This window comes from Scyliorhinus canicula, chromosome 20 (genome assembly GCF_902713615.1).
Source record: "Scyliorhinus canicula chromosome 20, sScyCan1.1, whole genome shotgun sequence".
NCBI classification, from domain to species: Eukaryota; Metazoa; Chordata; class Chondrichthyes; order Carcharhiniformes; family Scyliorhinidae; genus Scyliorhinus; species Scyliorhinus canicula.
In genome coordinates, this window is record NC_052165.1 from 44,698,941 (window position 1) to 44,726,659 (window position 27,719).

General features: G+C 47.6%; 1 protein-coding gene across 2 annotated transcripts in view; it reads right to left on the minus strand.

The window, feature by feature from the left end:
- The window catches only part of LOC119955292, a 233,119-nt gene that overhangs the window by 97,444 nt on the left and 107,956 nt on the right, over positions 1–27,719 (minus strand). For both annotated transcript variants that reach the window (XM_038781371.1, XM_038781372.1), the window contains exons 7-9: positions 19,325–19,528; positions 12,470–12,594; positions 3,588–3,756 (exon numbers count right to left, since the gene is read on the minus strand). In XM_038781371.1, coding sequence (XP_038637299.1) covers positions 3,588–3,756; positions 12,470–12,594; positions 19,325–19,528 — 498 coding nt within the window. The remainder of the gene's footprint in view (positions 1–3,587; positions 3,757–12,469; positions 12,595–19,324; positions 19,529–27,719) is intronic.

Sequence of the window (27,719 nt, forward strand, 5' to 3'; positions counted from 1 at the left end):
CTCTACATCCTTTGCCGATTGGAACATAGGCATTTGAAGTCATTGTTCCATAGTGTTGGAGGCCTAGATGGAGCAGAATTTGTAAGGAGCATCCAGGAGAGTTTTTTTAGAGCAGTATGTAAATAGTCCAACTCGGGAAGGGGCCATACTGGACCTGGTATTGGGGAATGATCCCGGCCAGGTGGTTAAAGTTTCAGTCGGTGATTACTTTAGGAATAGCGATCACAATTCCATAAGTTTTAGAATACTCATGGACAAAGACGAGAGTGGCCCTAAAGGAAGAGTGCTAAATTGGGGAAAGGCCAAGAGAAACAAAATTCGGCAGGAGCTCGGGAATGTGGAAAATGTGGGAAATGTGGGAGTCTTTGAAGGAAAGGTTGATTAGAGTCTAATCATAGTTGATTAGACAGACATGTCCCTGTGAAAATGAGGGATAGAAATGGGAAGATTAGGGAACCATGGATGACGGGTGGAAATGTGAGACTAGCTAAGATGAAAATGGAAGCATCCATAAGATCTAGGTGCCTTAAAACTGATGAAGTTTTGGAGGAATATCGTGAAAGTAGGACAAATCTCAAATGCGCAATAAAGAGGGCTAAAAGGGGTCATGAAATATCTTTAGCTAACAGGGTTAAGGAAAATCCCAAAGCCTTTCATTCGTATATAAGGAGCAAGAGGATAACTAGAGAAAGGATTGGCCCACTCAAAGACAAAAGAGGGAATTTATGCCTGGAGTCAGAGGAAATGGGTGAGATTCTTAATGAGTATTTGCATCGGTATTCACCAAGGAGAGGGAGATGACGGATGTTGAGGCTAGGGATGGATGTTTAAAAACTCTAGGTCGTCGGCATAAGGAAGGGGGAAGTTTTGGGTATTCTAAAAGGCATTAAGGTGGACAAGCCCCCAGGTCCGGATGGGATCTATCCCAGGTTACTGAGGGAAGCGAGGGACGAAATAGCTGGGGCCTTAACAGATATCTTTGCAGCATCCTTGAGCATGGGTTAGATCCCGAAGGACTGGAGAATTGCTAATGTTGTCCGTTTGTTTAAGAAGAGTAGCAGGGATAATCCAGGGAATTATAGACCTGTGAGCTTGACGTCAGTGGTAGGCAAACTGTTGGAGAAGATACTGAGGGATAGGATCTATTCACATTTGGAAGAAAATAGACTTATCAGTGATAGGCAGCATGGTTTTGTGCAGGGAAGGTCATGTCTTACAAACCTAATAGAATTCTTTGAGGAAGTGACAAAGTTAATTGATGAGGGAAGGGCTGTAGATGTCATATACATGGACTTCAGTAAGGCATTTGATAAAGTTTCCCATGGCAGGTTGATGGAAAAAGTGAAGTCGTATGGGGTTCAGGGTGTACTAGCTGGATGGATAAAGAACTGGCTGGGCAACAGGAGACAGAGTAGTAGTGGAAGGGAGTGTCTCAAAATGGAGAAAGGTGACTAGTGGTGTTCCACAGGGATCCATGCTCGGACCACTGTTGTTTGTGATATACATAAATGATCTGGACGAACGTATAGGTGGTCTGATTAGCAAGTTTGCAGATGATACTAAGATTGGTGGAGTTGCAGATAGCGAGGGCTGTCAGAGAATACAGCAAAATATAGATAGATTGGAGAGTTGGCCAGAGAAATGGCAGATGGAGTTCAATTCAGGCAAATGCGAGGTGATGCATTTTGGAAGATCAAATTCAAGAGCGGACTATGCGGTCAATGGAAGAGTCCTGGGGAAAATTGATGTACAGAGAGATCTGGGAGTTCAGGTCCATTGTACCCTGAAGGTGGCAACACAGGTCAATAGAGTGGTCAAGAAGGCATACAGCATGCCTTCATCGGACGGGGTATTGAGTACAAGAGTAGGCAGGTCATGTTACAGTTGTATAGGACTTTGGTTAGGCCACATTTGGAATACTGCGTATAGTTCTGGTCGCCACATTACCAGAAGGATGTGGATGCTTTAGAGAGGGTGCAGAGGAGGTTCACCAGGATGTTGCCTGGTATAGAGGGTGCTAGCTATGAAGAAAGGTTGAGTAGATTAAGATTGTTTTCATTGGAAAGACGGAGGTTGAGGGGGGACCTGATTGAGATCTACAAAAGTATGAGAGGTATGGACAAGGTGGATAGCAACAAGCTTTTTCCAAGAGTGGGGTGTCAATTACAAGGGTCACGATTTCAAGGTGAGAGGGGGAAACTTTAAGGGAGATGTGCGTGGAAAGTTATTTACGCAGAGGGTGGTGGGTGCCTGGAACGCTTTGCCAGCGGAGGTGGTAGAGGCGGGCACGATAGCATCATTTAAGATGCATCTAGACAGATATATGAACGGGCGGGGAATAGAGGGAAGTAGATCCTTGGAAAATAGGCGACAGGTTTAGATAAAGGATCTGGCTCAGCGCAGGCTGGGAGGGCCGAAGGGCCTGTTCCTATGCCGTAATTTTCTTTGTTCTTTTATTCTTGTCCTATTACCTAGAGGGAATAACCTTTCTCTATCAATTCTACCAAAGCCTTTCCTCATCTTGAAATTCTCCATCGGATCACCCCTCGGCCTTCTCTGCTTCAAGGGGAGCAGTCTGAACTTTTCCAACTTCTCCTCAATACTGAGATCCCTCATCCCTGATAACATCCTGGGAACAACTCCTCTGGACCCTCTCTAAGGCCTTTGAATCATTCCTGAAGTATGGTTTTCAGAATTGACCCCAATACTGCAGCTGGGATCTAACCAGTGATTTATAAAGTCCTAGCAAGACCTCTTTGATTTTATATTCTATCCCTCTATTTATAAATCCTGGTACAGTAATTTTTTAAACCACCTCATCAATTTGCACTGTCAACTTGAAGAATTTGTGTATCTGGACACCAAGGGGTGGGATTCTCCGACCCTCTGCTCCGGAATCGTGCCCAGCTCGGGGTCAGAGAATAGACGTTCACGCCAGAAATCCGGCGCGATGGCGCATCCGCGATTTTCCGCCGACCCGGCAGTCCCGCCCGCGCGGTCGACGCACCGCCGATCGGCGGCTGCTGGAAAAGGCCCCCATGGCTATTCCCCACAGTCGACCAGCCGAACTATCGCTGGCGTGATTTACATGTGGTACCACCCAGCGGGAGCTGGGACCCGCGGCCGCAGTGGCTGTCCTGGTGAGGGGCGGGGGGTATCTGACTCCGTGGGGGGACCTCAGCGGTGGCCAGGCCCGCAATCAGTGACCACCGATCAGCGGGCCATCGCGATCTGGAAGGGACCTACCTTCCTCCGCGTGGGCCTGCAGTGTGGCTCCGCCATGTCGTCGGCGACCATGCCGAGGTGGGCTGCCGCGCACATGCGCGGACCCACTTGCAGCCGCCGTCGCATACGTGGCCGCGCGGTCTGGCTAGCATGGCCCCGCCAATAGCAAGAGCTGCAGGACGCATGTTGGGGCTCTGCTAGCCCCCTGGAAAATGGACAATCACCCTGGACCTTCGAGGAAAAAGTCCGGAGCGATTCTCTCCCGTTTTCCGGCGGGCGTGGAGACTTCGCCCCCAAAAGGGAGAATCCCGCCCAAGGTCTGTCTGCTCAGCACACGGTTTTCAAAATCATGTTAAACATACCAACTGAGGGCAAAGGGAAATCTTCCACTCCTATATTTGATGAATCAGTGGATATATAATGGTCCATGTCCTCAGCGAGGGCTGTTTCCTTTATGGACGATGCCAATGTGGCGGAACACTGTTGATTGCTGCTTTCAGTGGGCAGTTTCAAGCTATTGGAAGTTGCTGCCTATATGGAGACAAATAAAATGAATCAAAGGATCTGAAAAACACAGCAAAACATTGGGTGAAATCTTAGCAAAAAATGGCAAAGTGTCAGTTCCGGTGAGGAAAACGGTGCAAATCCGGCAGGAAATCTCACGGATTACTGTGCCTTCTAAACAAAAGTTTTTTTGTTTATGTGAATCACGCCATGCTCTTGATGATGTCCCGTCCCGCTGATTCACTTGCCTCAGGCAAACCTAATCACTGCAATCACTGGAGAGATCAATTTAAACCAGCCTCCCCAGCACTCACCAGCAGCCAGGATGCTTAATCCAAGATTTTTGGAGGGAGCCCTCACCAGACCCCTGTATGGAGTCCAGCAGAGGTGGGACCTCAAATTTCAGAAGACGTACATTCAGGTGAACACTCCCACCTGGGCGGGATTTGCAGCTTTATAAGTACCAGTTTCCACAGTAGAAGACGGTGTTGGAAAAACACCATGTTGGAGCAGTGTTAGAAAAAAATGGCCTTCTGCACGTGACCACCTCGTCTCTTGTTGTACCCGACTCTTCCACCTCCAAAGTGATCTCTCAACCAGCCACCTTGAGGGCCATCCAATTGTCACGAGGCCCACTACCCTCACCCCGCCCCAATCCCTTTGCTGCCCCCGCCACCCCTCCCCCCAATCTCTACTCAGCTCCTCACATCCCTTGTCCCACTCCAGTTCCACATACAACATTCCTTGACCATCTGAACTGCCAGGTCTCCCGCCAACAATCTCTCCATCTGTCTCTCTGCATGACAAAATCATGCACAGCAGGCATGAGAAGGCACAGCCACCCTGAGTTATGCGGGAGCTCCACATCCTCACCCCCATGAGGAAAGAGCCGTTGGGCTTGTCAGGGAGGAGCAGCACTGTGTCTGTGCGGATGGTGAACTTGGGGCTGAGAGCAAAGGTGAGAGCTCTAACGACTCCAGTCCCACAGACCAAGGAGGGCAGCCGGAAAGTACGCCCAGACCCTGAAAGTCCAGGCCCCAGACCCCCCAGGAAATGCCCGCCAAGGCCATTTCGGGCAAAAGGGTTTGGAAGGCAGCAGACAGCCTCAACGTCAACTGTGGATCCTTGGGATACACCTAGACATAGCAGAAGGGTGAGAAGATTAAGAAACTGTAGACACCTAGTGGGCACGAGTGAACATAGGCACTAGTTAAGATAGGTCACCACTGTAATATTGCATTCGTAAATAAATATCACTCCGATCACCATCAGATCCTCCACCATTGCACCATGCTCCGCAAATCCTGAAACACACTGGACACGTCATCCATGTGCAGCATGTAAACCTGTAGTAAATTACTTTGGCATGATGTCACACTGGCACCCAGTGAATATTCAGTGAGCGGGGAAGGTCTGGAGTTCTCTCATGAAATGCTGCTTTATTAAAACAAAGTTCCTGATCTCCCGCATCGTGAGTCGCACTATTCGACTGGAGAGGGCGTGGGTGGTGGGGGGATTGTAAAAACCATCACGCCAGAGAGAATTACGTTTTTCGATTCTCTCTAGATTTTGAACAGGCACCACATTTCTCACTGACAGAGAGTGCAGGCTCACAATCGTCCCCATAATCCCACGTCAATATCCTTCTCATTGATTGGAAATGATAAAATCTCATGATTCACCAACAATAAAACCAGACATCCAGAACTCTGCAGGGATTGACTCCACAACATGAAGAGGATCAGACATACCCAAACTGAGTTGTTAATCTAGGTCTAACTCTCCATCGATCTAACTGTCAACTATCTCTGTTTGCAATCTACCTTGCATTCTCGATCCCATTGTCAACTATCGATCTTTATCGCGCTATATCTCTACGTCCCAGGCTCCCTGAACAGGCGCCGGAATGTGGCAACTAGGGGCTTTTCACAGTAATTTCATTTGAAGCCTACTTATGACAATAAGCGATTTTCATTTCATTTCATTTTTTCAACTTGCTCTATCTATCTGCCTATTCTGGTTGGTGCTCAGTTACGTCTGTCATATTTACTCTGCGTGACCGGTATTACCACAATTCCCACTTTGTTTCTGTGTTTAACAGCGCTGTCAGGGATTTGACACTAATTCTCTATTGTTCTTCAGGCACTTTCTGTCACAATTGTGATTCCACAGCTGGGCTATCAAACTCTTTAATACTGAACATCTGGCTCATTTGATGCTTGATAATAATTATGGACCAGTAATGCAAGTCCCGAGGTAGATATAGGTAAAGAAAGGAATTAGATACATCTGAGATCATTCATTTCCTAAAATCAAATTGAAGGATTTGATTCCAGTGCCTTGCATCCAGCAGACCAGATAGAAGTCCATTCACTGGGATTTTTGTTCCTGTGTTGTGGGCAACAGGAGCAAAGCAGTATTTATATCCCATCGCTGGTTGCCCTGACAGCACTATCAGTCAATTAAAAAAACAGTAATTCATAGAATATGGGCATTACTAACAAAGTTTCTTGTCAATCCCCATAGAACTGAGTGGATTGCTCGGCCATTTCAGAGGCAGTTAAGGGTCAACACATTGCTATGTGTCTGAAGGTGCATGTAGGCCGGATCAGGTAAGGACAGCAGTTTTCCCTCTCTAAAGGGCATAAGTGGACGAGATGGGTTTTTACAAACAAATCAGTTGCTTTATGGCCACTATTACTAGTACTGTTATTTCTAGATTTTTTTGTTAACTCTGTTTTTTATTTAATTAATTTAATATAAATCCCCCAATGGCCAGGGTGGGATTTGAACTCGTGGCCCTAGATTGCTGGTAACTGTACACTCTTGTGGGACTCAAGTCACAAGTCAGCCAGGCTATGAACAGGGTAGATTCACTTTCCTGAAGGCCGTCCCTGGACCAGTTGGATTTTTCTGATACTAACCCCAAATTGCCAGATTGAATTCCATTCAGTTTTGCAACTGGACACATTGAGATTAAAACTCATAGTAAGGGAGAATAAACTTCATGTATATAGTGCCAACCACAACCTCACAATATCACAAAATATTTCATTGCCAATGAAGTAATCAATTTCAGAAGTGTGGTAATCAATATGCACACAGCAAACTCCCACAAATAAAAATATGATAAAGACTGGATGATCTATTTTTAGTGCTTTTGCTTGAGAGAAAACTATTGACCAGGACATGGGGAGAATTTCCCTGCACATGTCCAATAACAGAACCACTCGTCTACTGATGATCACTGTTGGTCTGAAGAACTTCCTATCATCAATCCTAACCTCATGGTTTCATCCGCTTCTCCTTTATCAGATCTCGATTATTTTTCCGGAGTTTCCAAACTGGGTTGCGTGGGACCCTTGTCAGGGATCCGCGATCAATTTGGCTGCAGGTCCTGAGAACAGCTGGAACTAAGGGGGCCTGAGGAGAGGGTGAATGGTTGAGGCTGATGGTGAGAGTGGGTGAGGATGAGTGGTTGAGAGTGAGAGGGGGTAATTGTGGGTGAGGGTGAGAGCGGGTGAGGTTAGTTGAGAGTGGGTAAGTGTGGGTGAGGGTGGGTGAGGTTAGGTGTGAATGGCTGTGGGTGAGAGAGTGTGCGTGAGTAGGTGCTCCCGGGCGGAATTCTCCGACCCCCCGTAGGGTCGGGGAATCGCCCGGGGCCGGCGTAAATCCCGCCCCCGCCGTGGCCTGAATACTCCGCCACCCGGGAATCGGCGAGGGCGGGAATCGCGCCCCGGCGGTCGGCGGGCCCCCCGCGCCAATTGACGGGTCCCAGCGGCGATTCTCTGGCCCGAAGTCCCGCCGCTGTCAGGCCTCTCCCGCCGACGTGGTTTAAACCACCTCTGTGCTGGCGGGGGCAGGCGGCACGAGCGATCCGACCCCGGGGACCTGGGGGGAGGGGGGGCGGGGGGGGGGGGGCGGCGATCGGATCCCGGGGGGTGCCTCCACGGTGGCCTGGCCCGCAATCGGGGCCCACCGATCGGCCGGCGGGCCTGCACCGTGGGGGCACTCTTTTTCATCCGCTGCCGTCACGGCCTCCACCATGGTGGAGGCGGAAGAGACCCCCTCCACCACGCGTGACGTCAGCGGCCGCTCCAGCGCATGTGCGAACTCACACCGACCGGCGAAGGCCTTTTGGCCAGCCCCGAAGCCGGGCGTGTGGCGCCAAAGGCCGTTGGCGCCAATCGGCGGAGCGGGAGCCACTCCGGCACGGGCCTGGCCCCTAAAGGTGCGGAGAATTCCGCACCTTTGGGGAGGCCCGACGCCGGATTGGTTGGCGCCACTCCGCTGCGCCGGGACCCCCTGCCCCGCCGGGTAGGGGAGAATTTTGCCCCCCCCCATTACAAATAACAAAAAATAAGGTAAGACTTGGAAATAGTTGATGAATAACAGAGCTTTTTTATTATAATAAATGTATACAAAAAAGGCATAGAAATATCTTTTTAGTTTATTTTGTATGTTTGTCTTCTTTGTCTTTGGTGATTGAGTATAATTGTCCACCGAAGATACTCCATGTTATTGCTCATGTGTTCTGTGGGTCCTTGCATGGCTGATAAACGCGATCCTAGAGCCGTATCTTTGACCGCACACTTGGCAGGTGTTTCCGGGAAGTGGGATCGGTCCTTGGACTCTAGTTCGCTGGTATTCCTTTCTCAGATTCCTTTTCTGGGTCTCCTCGTGCCATTGGATATCCTCGATGAATTGTGTCCCTTCAAGCAGGAAGTTCCTCCAAGTAGGTCTCTTCTGAACAAGGGTCTTGCAGACTTTGATCTTGAGGTTGCATTTCTTGAGGTAAGCCTTCAGGGGGTCTTTGAAAACTTCCTTTGTCCTCTTGTGTGTTTTTGTATATTTGTAACTATTGTGCAATAACAGTCAATTTCTGTGGTTTAATTCTTCAATATAATGGCCAGAATTTCCCGGCCTTTGGAATTTTTTGTTCCTGTCGGCAGCGCATGCTACCCATGGGTTTTCCAGTGGCGTGGGGTGTTTTCAACAGGAAATGGAGGTAGAAACGAATGGCTTGCCACCGAGAAACAAGCGACTATGGCATCGGAGAATCCAACCCAATAAGCATGTTTCTCAGGGGTTCCTTCAAAAGGGTTTAACAGCTGGAAACATTTGGGAAAACCTCTGATCAGGTTCACATTATTTGTTGTTGTCACCAATCAGATTTGTTTCAAATCTGCTGATTGGCCCGGCTTTATTACTCCAATATGGGAGGAATATCCGCTGCTATTACCATGGCCTGGGAGGAATATCTGCTGTTTGTACGATTCCACTGGCTAAAAGAATGTTTGGCCCATACTGCCTTGGAATTACTTCTATCTGATTTTTGTGTATTTGTAGTTAGAATTTCCCAGTTTAAGCTGGAACTTCATTCATTATTTTCTAATCATCCAGCACTATCCACCTGTTTAATGAACTTTTAGGCACAGAACCCCTACTCTACCCTTAAGTCCTGAAGTGCTCTTTGAATTATTCCATATCATTCAGGTGCCTTTGAAATATTCAGCCAAACCACTTTTTAATTAGCATTTTATTACTAATCTTTCTTTTCGCTCTGAACGTTCGATCATCTCCTTGGCCAGCAACAAGTAAGGAGGTTGTTCAAGTGTTTTGTACTTAAATAGAAACATACATAAAAAGTAAAAGCAGGAGGAAGCCATTCAGCCCTTCGAGCCTGCTCCGCCATTTATTATGATCATGGTTGGTCATCAAGTTCAAGACCCTGATCCATCCTCCACCCCATATCCCTTGATCCCTCTAGCCCAAGAGCTATATCTAACTCCTTTTTGAAATTACGCAACATCGGACTGAATGAAGACAAGGATGAGCCGGTTGTTTGAGGGGTGGAGGATAGTTGTGAGTGGTGTGGGAGGGGCCCAGCCAATCATGTTCATATGTTCTGGTCCTGCCCGAAGTTGGAGAAATATTGGGGCTTGCAGGTAGGTTCTGTTGGGGTGGAGGTCAGCTTCTGTTCCCCCCTTCCTCCCCACCCCAGTGTCTCGGCGTGGCTGAGGATCTAATGGAGTTCCTGTATTTAGAGAAGGTGACATTTTCTCTGAGGGGGCGGATGAGGGGTTTCACCAGAGATGGAGCTTGTTTGTTTTACATTTATGGTGACCTGGTTGCTGTCAAGGGATAAAGGGGGTAGCATTGGGCCGATGGGGGGGGGGGGGGGGGGGGGGGGTAAGGGTTGTGTACTGTTGTAAAAATGTTGAAAGTTTGAATAAAAATATTTTTCAAAAAAGAAATCACACCACGTTTTGGCATCAATTACTTTCTGTGGTAATAAATTCCATAGATTCCCCACTCTCTGGGTGAGATTCCCCACTCTCCTCACCTCAGTCCTAAAAGGTTTACCCTTTATGGACTCCCCCACCATCGGGAAAATTCTTTCTGAATCTACCCTGCGAATCTACCCTGTTTCCGAGAACAACTGTTGAGGAAAATCATTTCGAATTGCTACCTTTTTATATTTCTCTCCCACTGTCTCCTCTTTCTTTCTCCTATGTTTAGAAAGCACTACCCACCGCTTAATGCTTTTTCAACTGTGAATGCATCCCAAGCAGTCAAATATCCACAGGATGTATTTGAGGGGGGAGTGAAAAGAGTGTGTCTGTGTATGCACGTGTGTGTGTGTGTGTGTGCGCCTGTGTAAAAGTGTGTTAGCGTGTTCATATATATGAATGTGTATGTGTTGGTTTAACTCACTTGGCTAGACAGCTGGTTCGTGAGGCAGAGCGAGGCCAGCAGTGTGGGTTCAATTCCCGTACCAGCTGTATTTATTCATGAAAACCCCACCTTCTCAACCATGTCCCTCACCTGAGGTGTGATGATCCTCAGGTCAAATCACCACCAGTCAGTGCTCTTCCTCAAAGCAGCCTATGGTCATCTGGGACTATGGCGATATACACTTGTGTGTTTGTGAGGGTATTTATGTGCAGTGTGTGTATACATGTGTACTTTTAAATCTGTGTGAATGTGTGCAAGTCATCTATATGTATGTGTGCACATGCACGTGTGTGAGAGAGAAGTAATTAAAAGAAAGGCTCAAGAGAACCTGAGTATGATGGGATATATGAAAGGGCAGATGGATACAACAGATGGATAAATGAACAGTCTCAGGGACCAAATGATTTATTGACCGTGCTGCAATCCTGACTACTGGCCTATGGCACATAGACAAAATCCCATCACTGTTTGACCCAAAAACTGGTATAATGCCTGTGGAATAAGAGAGTAGACACAAAGTTAGTCTGAATGCAGTCATTAGCGGTAACTGTAATGACTTACAGTAACATAGGAGGCCATTTGGCTCTTCAAGTCTGCTCCTCCATTCGTCACAATCATGGCTGATCATGCAACTCAATAGCCTAATCCTGCGTTCTCCCCATAACCCTTGATCCCATTCGCCTCAAGTCCCATATCTAGCCACTTCTTGAATGTATTCCATGTCTTAGCTTCCACAGGCTTACCACTCTTTGGGTGAAGAAATGTCTCCTCATCTCTGCACTAAATGGTCTACCCCGAATCCTCAGATTGTGACCCCTGGTTCTGGACACACCCACCATCGGGAACATCCTCCCTACCTAGGCCTGTTAGAATTTTATAAATCTCTATGAGATTCCCCCCTCATTCATCTGAACTCCAGTGAAAACAATCCTAACCTAGTCAATATTGTAACTTGTATGGGATCAATCCTCAGTTCAGCAAACCACCTCTTGAACTGTAGTTAAGCTGTAGGATCTGCCGCAGGTTTCATACCAGATGAATCGATGTATCACTGGTGAGTGAGGTAAGGCAAATATCAGCAGCTACATACATAACACACCCAGAGGACAATGTGCCTTTTCATGACTCAAATGGAACCAACAGCTGATCCTTAGAAGTTAGATGACCAGAGGCTGCTAGAACGTGCTAAGGACAAATTCATTTTTAAAATGGGCTTTCTCGTACTGAAGTACATTGATAATTCGTACAGAGATAGAGGTTTTCCAAGCCAGTCTATGCTGTTTCCACAATCTCGGAATGAAAAATCAGGAAGACTTGTATTCATACAGCACCATTCACAGCCTCAAAGTACCTAACCAGCAGTGAAGTACTTTTGAAGTGTAGTCATTGTTGTTATGGTAGACAAATTGTGCACAGCAAGCTCCCACAAACAGGAATGAGATAACAGCCAGTTAATTGTTTTAGACCTGTTGCTTGAAGGATAAATAATGGCCCAGGACACCTGGGAAAACTCTCCTGTTCATCTTCAAAAGAATAGTCATGGGGCCTTTTACTCTCAGTACTGCATCTAGAGTGGGACTTGAGTTCAAAACCTTTGGACTCAAACCGAAGCATAGCCAGAATAGACAAGCACTTACTCATAAAAATAAGAGATGGGAGAAAAAGGGTCAAACATGCAACAACGATTCAAAGAAGTCTTTGCTTTTGGAGTTCAAGGAAGCGGCTCTCCATCGCCTTCTCGAGGGATAGGCAATAAATGCTGGCCTAACCAGCGATGCCCACATCCCATGAACAAATAAATAAAAAGACATTTATTGAAAGAAAAATAAACCTGTCAAAGTAACAATTGAAAAGCCTAAGTGCAAATGTTAGAGTTTAATTTCCCTGATGGGAATCTTGCTGAAAGAAACAGCTTGAAATGCCCATAAAATGCAGCTTTCATTAAACGGATTACATTGATTGCTTATCTTTGTAACAGGAGAAAATGTCACTCGTGTTTTACCTTGTTGTATAATGTATCACTCATCATTGTGTGACTGTTTCGATGCTTGTCTTCCTCATTATTGCTCCAGGCAGACACGAGCTTACATTCTGAGGAATTGCCAGATGGATGGTGAGAGGGGAAGCCTGCCAGGAAAGGATGATAAATTACTCACAGTGCCAAGTTTCTCTGACATGACTGCAAACTGATCTGGCATTTGACAACAGAAGTGTGAATCAGTGAGACAATGAGCGCTGGTAAAAGGACATTGGCCCACACAATCTCCTGTGAGGAACTTCAATCACCCGGTTACCATCATTTACTTTTTCTATTTTTTTTAATAAACTATTACGACTCTGACATTAGGAAAATTTTACAAACGGTAGACTGTTAGCCATGACTTAATAGGTAGCACTTTCATTGCTGGGTCAAAAGTTTGCTGGTTCAAAGCTAATGTTTTAGTACAGTATTGAGGGAGTGTAGTACTGTTGGAAATGCAGTCTTTTAGATGAAATGTTAAATCGAGACCACACCTGATCTCTTGGGTAGATGTCCAAGGTCCCAGGACACTGTTTCAAACAAGAGCAAAGGTGTCCCTCTGGGGTTCTGGCCAATATCTATCCTTTGAACAATTTTTCATTCATTCCTGGAATGTGAATACCACTGGCTTGGCCAGCATTTATTACCCTTTCCTAATAGTCCTTGAAAAGGTGGCGGTGAGCTGTCTACCATTGCAGTCCTTGAGGTGTAGGTACACCCACAGTGCTGTGAGGGAGGAAGTTCCCGGATTTCGACGCAACGACAGTGATATATTTCCAAGCCAGGATAGTTTGTGGCTTGGATGGGAACTTTGCAGGTGGTGGTGTTCCCATGAATCTATTGCAGTTGTCCTTCTAGGTGGTAGAGATTGTGGATTTGGCAAGTGTTATCGAATAAGCCTTGGTATTTGCTGCAGTGCATCTTGTGAATGATACACACTGTGCTGCTGCTGTGCATTGGTGGGGGAAGGAGTTATTGTTTAATGAGGTGGATGGGTTGCTAATCAAGTTGGCTGCTTTGTCTTCCATGACAACCTGGTCCATTCCTCAATCAACCCCAACCCCCTCCTCAGAGCATCTTTCCATACAGTACACCCACACTTTTAACTCCTCCATCCTCACCATCCAAGCTCCTGAACACTCCTTTCAGTGGTTTACATGTACCTTCTATTGACCACAGACAAGTCTGAGGCATGTAGATAAGATAAAATAGTTGTATTACTAAATAATGGTGCGTACAATACTCTTCAGGTCACAGCAGAGTCTGAGGTGTAGGTTCCAAACCTGAGCAACCTTTATATTACAGGTTATTAGAGTCCCATGGGCTCCCCGCCCCTCAGTGGGGGAGTTTATACTTGATGAGGCTGATAGGGAGGCTAATTGCTCTACCCTGTAGGTCTCATGCGGGTTATAAAATACCTCTTTCAATTTAGTGTACTGTATTCACTGTCACAATGCAGCCTTCTGCACACTGGGGAGACTAATTCAGATCAGAGGTTATTGAAAATCTCTGTTCTGTCCAAAAGCATGACCCTGTGCTTCTGAATGACTGCCCTTTTAATTCTCCACTTTCTGCCCAATCGGACCTCTCTGTCCTTTGTCTACTGCAATGTTCAACTGGAGCTCAATGCAAGCTGGAGAAATGGCATCCTATCTTTCGATTAGGCACTCCACACCCTCCCCAGCACTCACTCTACCCTCCACTCCCCCCCCCCCCCCACCCCCACCACGACCACCACCACCACCACTGTGAACCAGGCATGTGACTAACGATGCCCCCTCTGTGTTCCTCAGGAAAAGCTCTCCCATAATCATCGGGAGCGGTTCCAGACTGGCAGAGGGATGCCGGACCTAAGAATCCTCATCTCCTTTGAGCAGCATGCCCTGAAGGTGACTGGAGAGGCTGAGAACAGATCTGTCACCTACGTGGAATCTGGCAGATGCCGCAGAGGTGAGGAACTACCAGGCCCCACCCGGAGAATCTGTCAAACGTGAGTTGTTATTGCCTTACTGACTGACTCTTCCCTCCCACTGACTACATGTCCATTCTCCCACAGGTCCTCCAGCCAACGACGATGGTCCATCCCGGGCAGCACCCTCTCCTGACTCCAAGGAGAACATCTTGGAGGAGAGCTTCGAGGATTCCACCGGAATAGTCGCAGTACAGTTGTCAGCCCCACCCTCCACCAGCACAGATACACACACCTCAGTGAGACATGTTAGTGTACAGGCCTCCAGGGCACAATCTGGTGAGCACCACATCAGTTGGAGGCAAGAATCTCCAGGTGAGACAGCAGTCGAAGGGCTGCTGGATCCCTAAACCCAGCTGGGTCCCAGCCTGATGCTAAGCCAGTGGTACAGAGGTTCTCGGAGCTGATGGAGACAATTGGGAGCAGCCGGGACATTCAAAGGAAGATGTCGGCATCACTCCAGCAGATCCATAGCCGCTTAGAGGAGTCCCAGAAGCTATGAGGCCAACACTGCTAGGATGGCGACCGCAGTGGAGAGCCTGGTACACAACATAGGCACCATGAGTGAAAGTGTCCAAGGCGTCGCGCAGTCGGTGATGGCCATGGCTGAGGGCCTCGGCAGGATGTCCGACTTGAGGGGGGATGTCACCCAGCACCAGGCCGACCATGATGAGGTTCTGTGGGACATGACCTGATCTCAGATGGGAATGGCCGAGGCGCTGCAGAGCACGTCTCAGTCACTGAGGAGCATTGCTAAGGGTGTTGACACTGGGGTGCTGACCATGTGGATCCACCAGGGCTGGCAGAGCCAGATGATGCAGGGGCAGACGAGGCTCGAACCAGCTGCCCCTCAATCTCAGGGACCTATGGACATTGAGTGGGAGGTGGGGGTGCTGAGTGCCAATCCGGACCCCTCCCATGGGTCCAGCTCCCCCAAGTTCCACCCATCTGATGAGGCTCGTCTCGGGATCAGCACATGGGACAGGGCGGCACGGCTGTGCATGTACCGGCGACAAGTGAGCTGGGGCCCTCTGGCCTCAGAGTCCCCAGAGGACACACACCAGGGACATCAAAGGCCAGGGGATGAGGTAAGCAGCTGGCTGCCTCCAACTCAGATGTGCATCCTGGGCGAACACCTAGACGTACTGGTAGAGCTAAGAGGGCCAAGCACGTTGAAGATCACTGAGGGCGCTGGGGGAGGGCAGGGGGCTGGGGGCTATATAGGGGCTGGGAGGTGGAGGTTTGGGGGGCGGGGGGGATAGCACCATTGGGAGTGGAAGGTTGTAAAACACATTAAACATCTTTTTGCACAACCATTATGATGCTTCTATCAATTTCTTCTGTAATGCGGGCTGATCTCCGGACCCTTTGCCCATCTCTCCAGGCATTCCCCCCTCCCCCTCCCCCTCCCCGTGGCATTCACCCACCTTCTGGCTGTGGGCATGTCCCCAGAGCTGGGTGCTATCCCCTGGATGTTCGGATATTGGCTGTGTGTGTAGTCTTACCTCCCGCAGTGTTCAGGCACAGTGCTCAGGCATCAGGTGTGATTGAGATGCTAGGCAATGACTCCCATATGCTACATGTCCCACCACCCACGGGAATCCACTTGGGATGTATGAAGTGCTCACTTAACCAAGATTGACAATTCCTTATCAGCAATACCCTTCAGTCTCAAAGCCAGAGGCCTTGGTAGTTGGTGGGGGTTATGGGTGGTTGTTGGGGCAGACGGTCAGGGACAAGGGTTTCCCCTGGAAGGGTACACACGATCCAGGGGTTAGCATGGTGGTGGTGCGAGGTTTTGCCCACCAGTTGGCCACCTATACACCCACCATCTCCTGTGACAGCCCACCTCTGCGGAGGCTCCCCCGCCCTCAGCCGAGGGTCCCTCTCCCCCCCCCCCCCCCCCCCCCCCACAGAGCACTGGGGCGGCAAGCCCCGTGCCCCCGGCCTCTTTCCTGAAAGCAAAGGTGGCTACTCACCTCCTCGGCTCCCCACAGAAGCCCTTTCGCCAGGTAAATGTTTTTCAAAAGGAGTACTATTCAACACCAGCATGACCACTTGCTGGGAAGGCCGCTGAATGACAGGATGCCTTTGGATATGGATCTCCGGACCCTTTGCCCATCTCTCCATGCATTCCACCCCCCCCCCACCTTCCCCCTTCCCCGTCGCACCCAACTACTCCCAACTCCCCAACCAGAGGGTCACGTGGTGGGTTTACCTTGCCACCTGGTGGTTGGAGGTCATGCAAGCATTATGGGCGCGATTCTCCGCACCCCACGCTGGGTGGGAGAATCGCGGGAGGGCCGGGCGAATCTTGCCACACAGCCCTGGCACCCCACGCGATTCTCCCAACCCCCCCCAAAAATGGTGTGTCGCGTTTTTCGACAGGCCGCTCGGAGAATCGCCGCTCGCCGTTTCTCACGACGACCGGCGATTCTCCGGCCCGGATGGGCCGAGCGGCGTGCCGAACCCGACCGGTTCACGCCGGTGCCAACCACACCTGGTCGCTGCCAGCGTGAACAGCGCACGACAGGTGAGTGTGGGGCCTGTGGGGGGGGGGGGGGGGGGCGGAGGGAGGATCGAGCAGCACGGGCATGCTCAGCAGATGTCTGGCCCGTGATCGGTGCCCACCGATTGTCAGGCCCGCGTCTGTAAACGATGCACTCTTTTCCCTCCGCCGCCCCGCAAGATCAAGATGCCATGTCTTGCGGGGCAGCGGAGGGGAAGACGGCAACCGCCATGCGCGGGTTGGAACCGGGCAACCTGCGCATGCGCGGCTGACGTCACTTCGGCGCTGCCGGCCGCGTCATTCCCGCGCGCCGCTTTGATGCAAGCATCAAGGCAGGGCGTTCGGGATTCACGCAGCGCCGCTCCTAGCCCACAGGGGGGGGGGGGGGGGGGTGGAGAATAGGGGGCGAGGAGCGGCCTCCGACGCCGGAGTGAAACACTCCGGGTTTCACTCCGGCGTCGGCACTCAGTCTCCCATTGGGAGAATCGCACCCTATGTACAAACTTGCTTTATGCACAGCATCACAACTGGCTCATGCCCAATTGTGCACAATCACGCAAACAATAGGGAGCTTGCGTATGGCTCTGGGAACGGAATCCCAGGCAGTGTGTACCAGGGAGTTGATGTGTAAAGACCTGTTTTATAGTGTTATGTGTCTGTTATCTAGCTGCATTTGCCTTTCACCAATAAACCCCTTTGTTTATTACTGGAAGCCTCCAGTGTATATCACCAGCCACACGCAAAGTATAATTGCTTCTAAGCTTCTGTCGGTGAGTAGGGAGAAGTATGCAGAAAGATGCTGAATATATTCTCCGATATTTAGTGTAACTTTGTTTTTTTTTGGAAGTGTAACACTTGCAATTCAGCAGAGACTTCTGACTGGCAGAAGACGCAAGTTGATGCAATATTTTTATTCGAGGCTGAAATTCACCAAGTATGAACAATCCCTGTACACACACGACAGCATGGCAAAACTTGGTTCCAACTCCATCTACAAGTTTGCTGACGATACGACCATAGTGGGCCGGATCTCGAATAACGACGAGTCCGAATACAGGAGGGAGATAGAGAACCTAGTGGAGTGGTGTAACGTCAACAATCTCTCCCTCAATGCCAGCAAAACTAAAGAGCTGGTCATCGACTTCAGGAAGCAAAGTACTGTACACACCCCTGTCAGCATCAACGGAGCCGAGGTGGAGATGGTGAGCAGTTTCAAATTTCTAGGGGTGCACATCACCAAAAATCTATCCTGGTCCACTCACTTCGACGCTATCACCAAGAAAGCACAACAGCGCCTACACTTCCTCAGGAAACTAAGGAAATTCGGCATGTCCACATTAACCCTTACCAACTTTTACAGATGGACTATAGAAAGCATCCTACCGGCTGCATCACAGCCTGGTATGGCAACTGCTCGGCCCAGGACCGCAAGGAACTTCAGAGAATCGTGGATACCGCCCAGTCCATCACACGAACCTGCCTCCCATCCATTGATTCCATCTACACCTCCCGCTGCCGGGGGAAAGCGGGCAGCATAATCAAAGATCCCTCCCACCCGGCTTACTCACTTTTCCAACTTCTTCCATCGGGCAGGAGATTCAGAAGTTTGAGAACACGCACGAACAGACTCAAAAACAGCTTCTTCCCCACTGTCACCAGACTCCTAAATGACCCTCTTATTGGCTGACCTCATTAACACTACATCCTGTATGCTTCAACCGATGCCAATGCTTTTGTAGTTACATTGTATATCTTGCGTTGCCCTATTATGTATTCTCATGTATTTTCTTGAATTGTTTAATTCCCTTTTCTTCCATGTACTGAATGATCTGTTGAGCTGCTTGCAGAAAAATACTTTTCACTGTACCTCGGTACACGTGACAATAAACAAATCCAATCCAATCCAATCCAATCACCTCCAATTCAACAGATTTTGACAACCACATTATTAATTGTATAAATGCAACGAGTGGAATTAATAGGACAGGGGTCAGAAGCTGAAGGTGGACCTTCCTCTTTGATTGTTTGCCAGGCCATTGAAGAGTTACAGTGTTGGTGTGTGGAGTCAGACCAGGGAAGAAACAGACATTGATAGGCCTTTGTTGTTATTGATGGCCACAGAACCAAGCTGGGTTAAGATACAATCTAATGAAATGGCAGAACAGGCTTGAGGGGTTAAATGGCCTCCCACCATTGTTCCTATGTCGTCTTTCCTAACAAACAACAATCAAGTTTTTAAGCTGACAAATTCATGGGTCACTTAAAGTTTATTGCTGTTTTTTAAATGCAGATTATGGGATTTGTGCTGTTGTCCTCTGGATTACATAATCACTGGGTCCAACATTATTCTTGAGCTTACCGCTTCTGTCCATTTCTGCTGTCTCTCCCGTGGCAATCCTCACTGGGCTTTCTGCATTCGTGGTTTGAACCAAATACTTCTCCAGTTGATCGTGCTGATGATCCCAGCCCTGATGATCCATTAAAGACAGCCTCATTTCAACCAACGATTTCTGAGCAGCTGAATCCCATGGGGTCTGAGAATCAGTTGGACTCACAGTCAGCTCTGCAAAGGAGAAAAGCAGCATTCGGTCAACAAGACTACTTATTTCTCCATTGAAACATCGCTGTGAAGTTCACAGCAATGGGATCCATCCCAGCAAGGGCATAAGGTTCTTTACAATAGATCAGTTTCTGTGATAGTGTAGTAAAACGGGTGATAGAATGGGCAGCCTGTTACACAACTCCTCGTTTTTATTATATTGAAGTCATTGAAATGTAAGATGGACTGCCAAAATTAATATGAAGGTACTGTGACCATAGCTAATTGAACAAATTGAAACACGATCTTTCTTGGTCCATTGGACACAGAGGAGAACAGGGTATGGTGATTCAGCAGTTGTATAAGTTAACGAGTGAAGGTTTTTCTTACACAGGGGAGGATCAATTACTTGCCGTTAGTTGGACAGTAACAACCTTGAAATGACATCATCTGCCTCACCACACCATTAATACCAGTGAAGAGGTGCTGACATTGTTAAAGGGGCATCCTGAAGGGTGCCTGATTGCAAGGGGAGAGGAAGTAGAGGTTTTATTGGAGTCCTCAAAGTGGTGGGTGTAAGGACTAAATGAGTAAGAACATGGTCAGTCATAATGGTGGAGCAAAGAACAACAATGGAGGGTCTTTGCCAATGTCACTGAGGTAGGTTACGAATCACAATCAGTTAAGAATAGTATATGAAAAAAATATACCAATTTGTAACCAAGGGCTGGCTAAGAATTGGTAGAAAAATGGAATGGTTGTTTTTGTATGGGATGGTGATTCAACATCTTGAAGCTCCCATTTTCTCTAGTGGCACTGGGGCGGGTCCATGTCCCCAATACGGGGCCATGTCTCTGCAATCTGCCAAGGGAGGGCAAGAGGATGGAGAGACACCCGAGGCCATGCTTGAAAATAGGAATAGCAGAACACTCAGCCTCTCAAACCTGTTTCACTGTTCTATTAACTCACAAATGATTTGCATCTCAATTTCATTTGCCAGCTTTGATTTTATATCTATTTAATTCCCTTACCCCCCCAAAAAATCCATCTTTGTTTCAAAATTTGCAATCGACCCACTGCTTCAACAGCGTTTTGGGGCAGAGCTTCCAGATTATGTGAAGCTTCCTGAGATCACCATGAATGGTCTGGCTGTAATTTTAAGGTCCTGCCCTGAAGGAAACCTGCTATTTCTGATAGGTAAAAGGATCAATAATTAGCCATTTTGTTATATATATATTAAAGCCCAATTCAAAAATCATTTTAAAATGGATCCCATCATAAGACTGCAAAAATGATCAAACATAACCTTAGATTGCAAAAGCACATAGCATGCAAAAATAAAAGCATATCACTTGAAGCATTTGCAGTCGAACTGGAAGCAAATGCAACATTTCTGCTGAAGGTCAAATTGACATCATAGTTCATATGAACTCTCCATTGTTCAAATGAACAGAATCACAAAGTTAAGCACATACCAGTTCAATGATAAGAGCAGAGTTTGCATTCCAACACAAAGTTAAGAATTCCACATGCAACATTTATATTAACTTTAAAGTTCAACGAGATAATGTTGCATATTGAAGACTGACAACGCAATCATCGAGTCAAATGTATTGGAAACTCATCCAAACCAATCAGCATGTTACGGGGCAGAAGCAGATTGACTCAGATTGATAACTCAGATTGATAACAAATTCCTTAAAAATAGAAGTCCGGGCAGCCATTTTCATTCTAGAATCACTCTATATTATTTGCCTAGCTGTCTAATATCTTTATTTCGTATTTTCATATTTCCACTCTAACTCTAAGTCTGCGCAAGCTGTTTTGCTTTGAGCAGGAAACCATGATTGTATTTTTAAAGTTCAGATCATTTGTACGCTCAGTTTAATTATATCTCTTAAAAGCTTCTGCTGGCTTGGGCTTTATTGAGAATATTTGATTTGTAACCACAAGAAGATTTCAAACTTTCAATCATAATCAATGGACACCCAATAAAGATTTAATTTTGCATCCGAGACGTGTAGTGCAAATTTCTACTTAGTTAGGTGTATACGAGACTATGCTTAACCACGAGTAGATTTCAACATGCCCCCTTGTTATGGACTCTCCCCTTCCCCAGAGGAAATATTGCCTCTTTCTACCCTACCAAATCCTTTAATCATCTAAAACACCTCAACTAAACCAACCCTTAATCTTCTAAATTCAAGGGAATACAAGTCTAATCTGTGCAACCTTTCCTCATAATTTATCATCTTGGTGAATCAGTCTTGTTGCTAATTTTCAAAGTGTGCTTTACACTTAATTGCTCTGTTTAATCACCTTGCTCTAGAGTCGCCAGGTATCTTTATGATACCACCACGAGGTTCAAGTTCAAGTGCTGATCAATAACTCAATACACCAGTTAGTAAGGTTCAAATCAAAACACATTTATTATATACACAGTCAATCGCTACTCATGCATAAAATAATACTCACTAGACTATCTCTAACACTAAAAGGCCAATACTTAGCTTTGGAAACTGGCCCACAAGGTCAGGGGAACAAATGGCCTTTCGTTCGATTCTGAGTCTGCAGGCTTCCAGCTGGTATGGACTAATGGTTAGGAGCACCTATCTCATAGCGTGCATTGACTGGACACTTACTTGGTTGGGGCAGCTGCTAGGCAGGTCACGGTCAAGAGTTGTTTCAAGCTGCTGAGAGACCCTGCCAAGAAGACCTGCCAAGAAGGATGAATTGAACTTGGGGACTCTATTTTATAGTCCCCAGGGCCTTCGCGCCCTTTTGGGCGGACCCCGTATCTGGTTCCAATTGATTGGACTAAGTTCCAATCGCTTCTATCGATTTCTCCAATACTGGAGCTGTTCCCTGATCGCTGGGCGGTTCCTAATTGTCCGTTGGCTTTCCTTTATCTTGGCTCCTGCTGGCGCCGAGGAGTCTGGTTTGGTCTTGATTACTCTTAATGTTACCAATTTTTCCCGGGGATCGCTAATCACTATGCAGATGGTTTTTGGTTTCGGTCCCGTCTGGGTTTCTGCAAGTCCTAATATACAGGAAACTTTGCACCTGCTTGTTTTCCTGTGCTTGGCCATTTTGCCCTGCATTCTTAGCGGATCTCCATTTTGGAGTCGGGAAGTGGCCAACCCAGGTGGCTATACTCCCTCCTTGTGATCCCTAACGTGAAGCGTAAAGGATCACATTACTGCATTGTCTTCATTCCCTGACCCAGCGAGCACTCTTCCATGGCCTCTACACTGATCATAACTATGTAAGAAAATTTTAACTGACAATTCTAAGTGGCGCTATGTCATAAAAGGGACATGCATTAGAGCACAAAAAAAACGGTACCTCTAACTATCTTCCATAAACTACACTCACTTAAACATACAATCATACTAACTTCCTAACAATACAAAAATAATAGCAGCATTCACATTTTCCTCTGGCTTGGCGGTCAAGCACAGAGTTGTACAATCTTACAGTCACAGATGAAACTCATTTCTTTATTTACAAATGATGCAAACCGAATGTTCTTTATTGTAGGTCGAGGGGTTCGGGGGCCTGGTGAAAACCAAAATAGGGGATCTTATCCTGTATACCGGGGTGCAAGAGCCGTAGGCTCTCCTTCGCCATTTTCTCATGCGGATAGTTTGCACGATGCTGCAGAGTATCGCCAATGCTAGAAGGGATTCAATTACATATGAAAGGGAGTACCATGTTATAAACCTATCACACCATGATGGTGTGTTGTTACTTGTCACTGGGCCCTGGGTACTATTGGGAAGTGAATCATTGATGGCCGGGGGGGGTTGGGGTGAGGGGGTTCGCATTCGCGAAATATCCAAATATACAATGTATAACGTAGAAGAATGGAGGATGTCTTCATCTTTTCCTTCTTTCTTCTCTTCTCTTCCTTCTCTTCTTGCTTCTCCTCTCTTCCTGGAGCTTCTGGAATTCTGTGGATCAAGCATAGTTTCTGTCACTACCTTGTTTAATATCTTGTACGTTAGCCGGTCTGTCGTGTAGTGCCAATTTCCCTTTATAATTGGTCATCACCTGTGACTCTCTCATTTTAAAAAAAAATACGAATTTCAGGACCAGGCATACTTAAAAATACTGAAACAGTGCGAGTCATCTCGATTGGCGCGAGCCTGTGCGATTTACCATCCAAATGTTTGAGGATGTAAATAGCAGGAGGGGTGGCAACCGAAGGGTCACCTGAAAACAAAACAAAACTTTTTGAACCAAGAGCGCCGAAATGAGGTGCGTATGGGCCGCGACGGGTAAGAGTTGGATGGAATCCCCGGGTAGGGTGGGCTGTGCTCTACCCGAGCTTAGCTGACCAGAGGGGGGTCCTCAGACAGGGCGGGAACCACTGCCGTTTATCCACTGCCTGAGTAACCGACAAGAACGGGCAAGAATGTAGTCATCGTGGGGGGTTGCTGTAAAGGTTCTACCGTCAAACCAGAAGAGCAATTATGAACAGGGTTCAGGCAAGCTCTCAGTGGTTTCTGCTGAGAAGTGGATCCTCAAATCAGAAGAGCAGTTCCGAACAGGGATCGGGCAAGCTCTCAGCGGTTTCGGCTGATAAGCATGCCGGCAAGTTCCCGTAGGTTTCTGTGGACAAATGTGGCGTGTGGCCGTAGAGCTGTTTAAATTGAAACAAAGAACATTTGACAAACACAAACAAACAAACATGCAACGAATATCGTGCAGGTTCCATCAGAAAGGACACCGTTTTTCTCTCAAGCGGTTCCTTTTTAAAACATCATCTGGACACCTCAGTTATCTTATGCTAACAGGGTCGCAAAGGGATTCTCGTTTTGGGAGTCAGACTCAACGTCATCATCTTCTCCTGGATGCCATACTCTTGCATGGATAAGGGTTGCTAAAGCTGCATGGTGTGACTTAGGGTCCATCTCGTCGTCCCGGACGAGCCTGTACGAATTGTCATGGTGCTAAATAGTCTTGTCTAATTCTGTGGGAATGGAGTCGGGGTCGTCATCATAGGGCGGTGGTCATTGGTGAGGATTGTTAAGGAATGTGATCAGGAAGGGATCACTCGAGTTGTGGTCAGAGTCGCTGGGAGTGGGGCCTGTTGCAGGGGAATAGTAGGGAGGTGTGCTGTGGCTGAAGTCTGTGTCACAGTCGCTGTCTCTGCTGCTGCTGTCTGTGGGCGTGTTACGGCGGAGTCTAGAGTAAGGGGGCGGAGTTGAGGTCGAGTCCGTGGATGGGTCGGTCGTGCTGGGGGAGGCTAGGGATACGTTGGATGTGGGCGGGGCGTGGTGTGCTGCGTCGAGCATGACGTGGTGTGCGTGGTTAGACTGTGAGACATATGCCTTGAGCTGTTTATATGAAACCACGCAGTCTTTCCGTTGGGGTAATTAACCTTATAAACGGAGGGGCTTACTTTGTCTGCAATGGAGTATGGACCTGAATACTTGGGTGACAGGAATGTGCTGGGGTTGTAAATAGAGAGCATAACCTACTGTCCTACATCAAACTCAGTCGCATGCATTGTCTTACTGAAACAGGCCTTGCTCTGTTGCTTTCTTGTGCCCAATTTTACTGCGGCTGCTAGCTGAGCCGTTTTAACATTCTCCACCAATTGTTTCACTGCGTTCTCGTGTGCGAGGGCCGTTACTTTGGGGCTGGCCAAGTCAAGTCCTAATAAAAATTCTGTGCCTTTCATGGGGCGTCCGGTCATGAGAGTGTGTGGGGTGTATCCTGTGGATGTGGAAACAGTGTTACGCAAAAACATTAGTGCAAAAGGGAGGACTGAATCCCAAGTGGTGTTGTTTTGTTGGACCATTTTCCTGAGAGTTCCTTTTAGGGTCCGATTCATTCTTTCCACAATACCACTTGAGTGGGGGTGGTATGCTATGTGGAATTTTTGGGTAATGCCAAATATTGTGAGGACGTTCTTCATTACACGTCCCGTAAAATGGGAACCATGGTCGGATTCAATGCTGCGGGGGAGTCCCCATCTCGTAAAGATGTGGTGGGTTAAAATCTTAGCTGTGGTCTTTGCTCTGTGTTTGTCCTAAATGGGAATGCTTCAACCCATTTTGTAAACGTGTCTATGACAACTAACACATACTTGTAACCATTCCTGCAAGGGGGAAATGGTCCTATAAAATCAATCTGGAGGTTAGTCCAGGGGCCATTAACGGGATGGGTGTGACTGAGTTGAGCTTTTTTCGCATACCTGTTCGGATTGTTTTGGGCACAGATAAGGCAATTCTCAACATAGTGGGCGATGTCTTCCTTTAAATTCGGCCACCAACAGAGCTGCCTGAGGTGGGCTGTAGTGGGATCAATTCCCTGATGCCCATGACTATCATGGAACAAACAAATAAGCTGATTCCTGTCCTGTTCAGGAACCACATAAAGGGTGTCTTTTAGGATCACACCGTCATGTATGGTCAGTGAATTTCTAAACGTATCGTACGGGGCTGGGAAGTTTCCTTTTAAAATCTCCCTGAGATTACTATCTTGCTTCTGGGCCTGCACTAAATCTTCGATATTTGTCTGCGAGACCTGAACTGCATTTACTGGGGCGCTTTCGGGGGGGGTTCCAAAAATGGCAATGCCTGGAACCTGCTTTAGCCAGTGTGTCAGCTTTCACATTCCCAGGTGGGGAGGAACGGTGGTGACTTCGTACTTTAATAATACCAAATATCCTGTCCTATGCTTTGTCTAAAATGTGGCGGAGCAATGGGGCTGAAGGGAGGGGTTTACCGTCCGCGGAAATAAATCCTCTTGCTTTCCACAGGGGTAGGAATTCTGTAAGGCTGTTGCAGACATAGAGGCTGTCCGAGTATATGTCTGCTGGGCTGGGAAAGGAATCTGGGTGATCTACGATATATGCAATGGCCGCCAGTTCTGCTGCTTGCGCGCCTAAGTGTCCTAGCAGTTTTAATGAGATTTCTTCGAGGGCGCGTCCCTGCGCGTCCTCAACATAAATTCCGCAACCTGTGATACGTTTTCCATCTAATATAGTGGAAGAACCATCCACATATATCCTTAGGGGTGCGCACGTGTCTGTGTGCTGGGCGCTCTGGGGTGAGCTACCTATCTTTCTGGGAGGTGTTTTCGCGATAAATGGGCCTGTGTTGTGGTGTGGTGAGATGATTTCACATTTATGGGGGAGTGCCTGGGTACTGTAGGTTGTCAGCTAGGAAAGTGTGGGTCTCAGTCCTTTTAACAGTGATGTCCCATGCCTGCAAAAAAAGGGTCCATCTGGCTGCTCTGATCTGGCTTACTGTACCGTCCTTTAGTCGTCCGTCTAGTAAAAGTTGTGTGGGGGTGTGTTCCGTGAGGTTTGTGATGGGGTTTAGTCCGGTTATATAAGAAAAATATTGATCTGCCCAGGAAACTGCGAGCACGTGCCTTTCACAGGCTGAAAATCCCTGCTCCACAGGATCTAAAACTCTGGAGGAGTAAGCCACGGGTCTTAACTGTTCGTGCCGTTCCTGGAGGAGCACGGCTGAAAGGGTGCGATCTGTGTTAGCTACCTCTATAGCATAGGGGGAAAGCGGGTCTGGAACCTGTAGTGCGGGGGCTACGATGAGTGTGTGTTTTAAAGCATCCACAGCATCCATAAGCTGCGGAAGCCATTCCCAAGGGGCTCCTTTCTTTAGGAAGTCTGAGAGGGGCGCTGCTTTGGTGGCAAAACCGTCTATGTGGTTTCAGCAGTAGCCAACCAGTCCTAAAAAAGACCGGAGGGCTGAAACATTCTGGGGAAGGGGCAATTTGACAATCGAGTCAATCCTTTTGTGCTCGATCTCGTGTTTACCATGTGTGATAATCATTCCCAAATATATCACTTTGTTTTCCAAAATTTGGGCCTTTTTGGGGTTTACTTTGCATCCAATTTTCTGTAGGAGTTCTAGGAGTTCTGACAGAAGTGCGATGTGCTCTGCCTTGGTGTCTGTCTGCAGTAATAGTTCGTCCACATACTGGACCAGACATTCGGGGCGAGAAAATTTTGATAAACCATTTGCCAGCTGTCGGTGGAAAATGGAGGGGGAGTTTTGGAATCCTTGTGGAAGGCATGTCCACGTATACTGCTGACCTTTAATAGTGAAGGCAAATTTGTACTGGCACGCCTTTGCCAATGGAATGGACCAGAATCCATTACTGATGTCCAAAACTGTAAAATATCGTGAGTTGACTCCCTGTTTGAGCATGGTCTCGGGACTTGTGGCTACCGTGG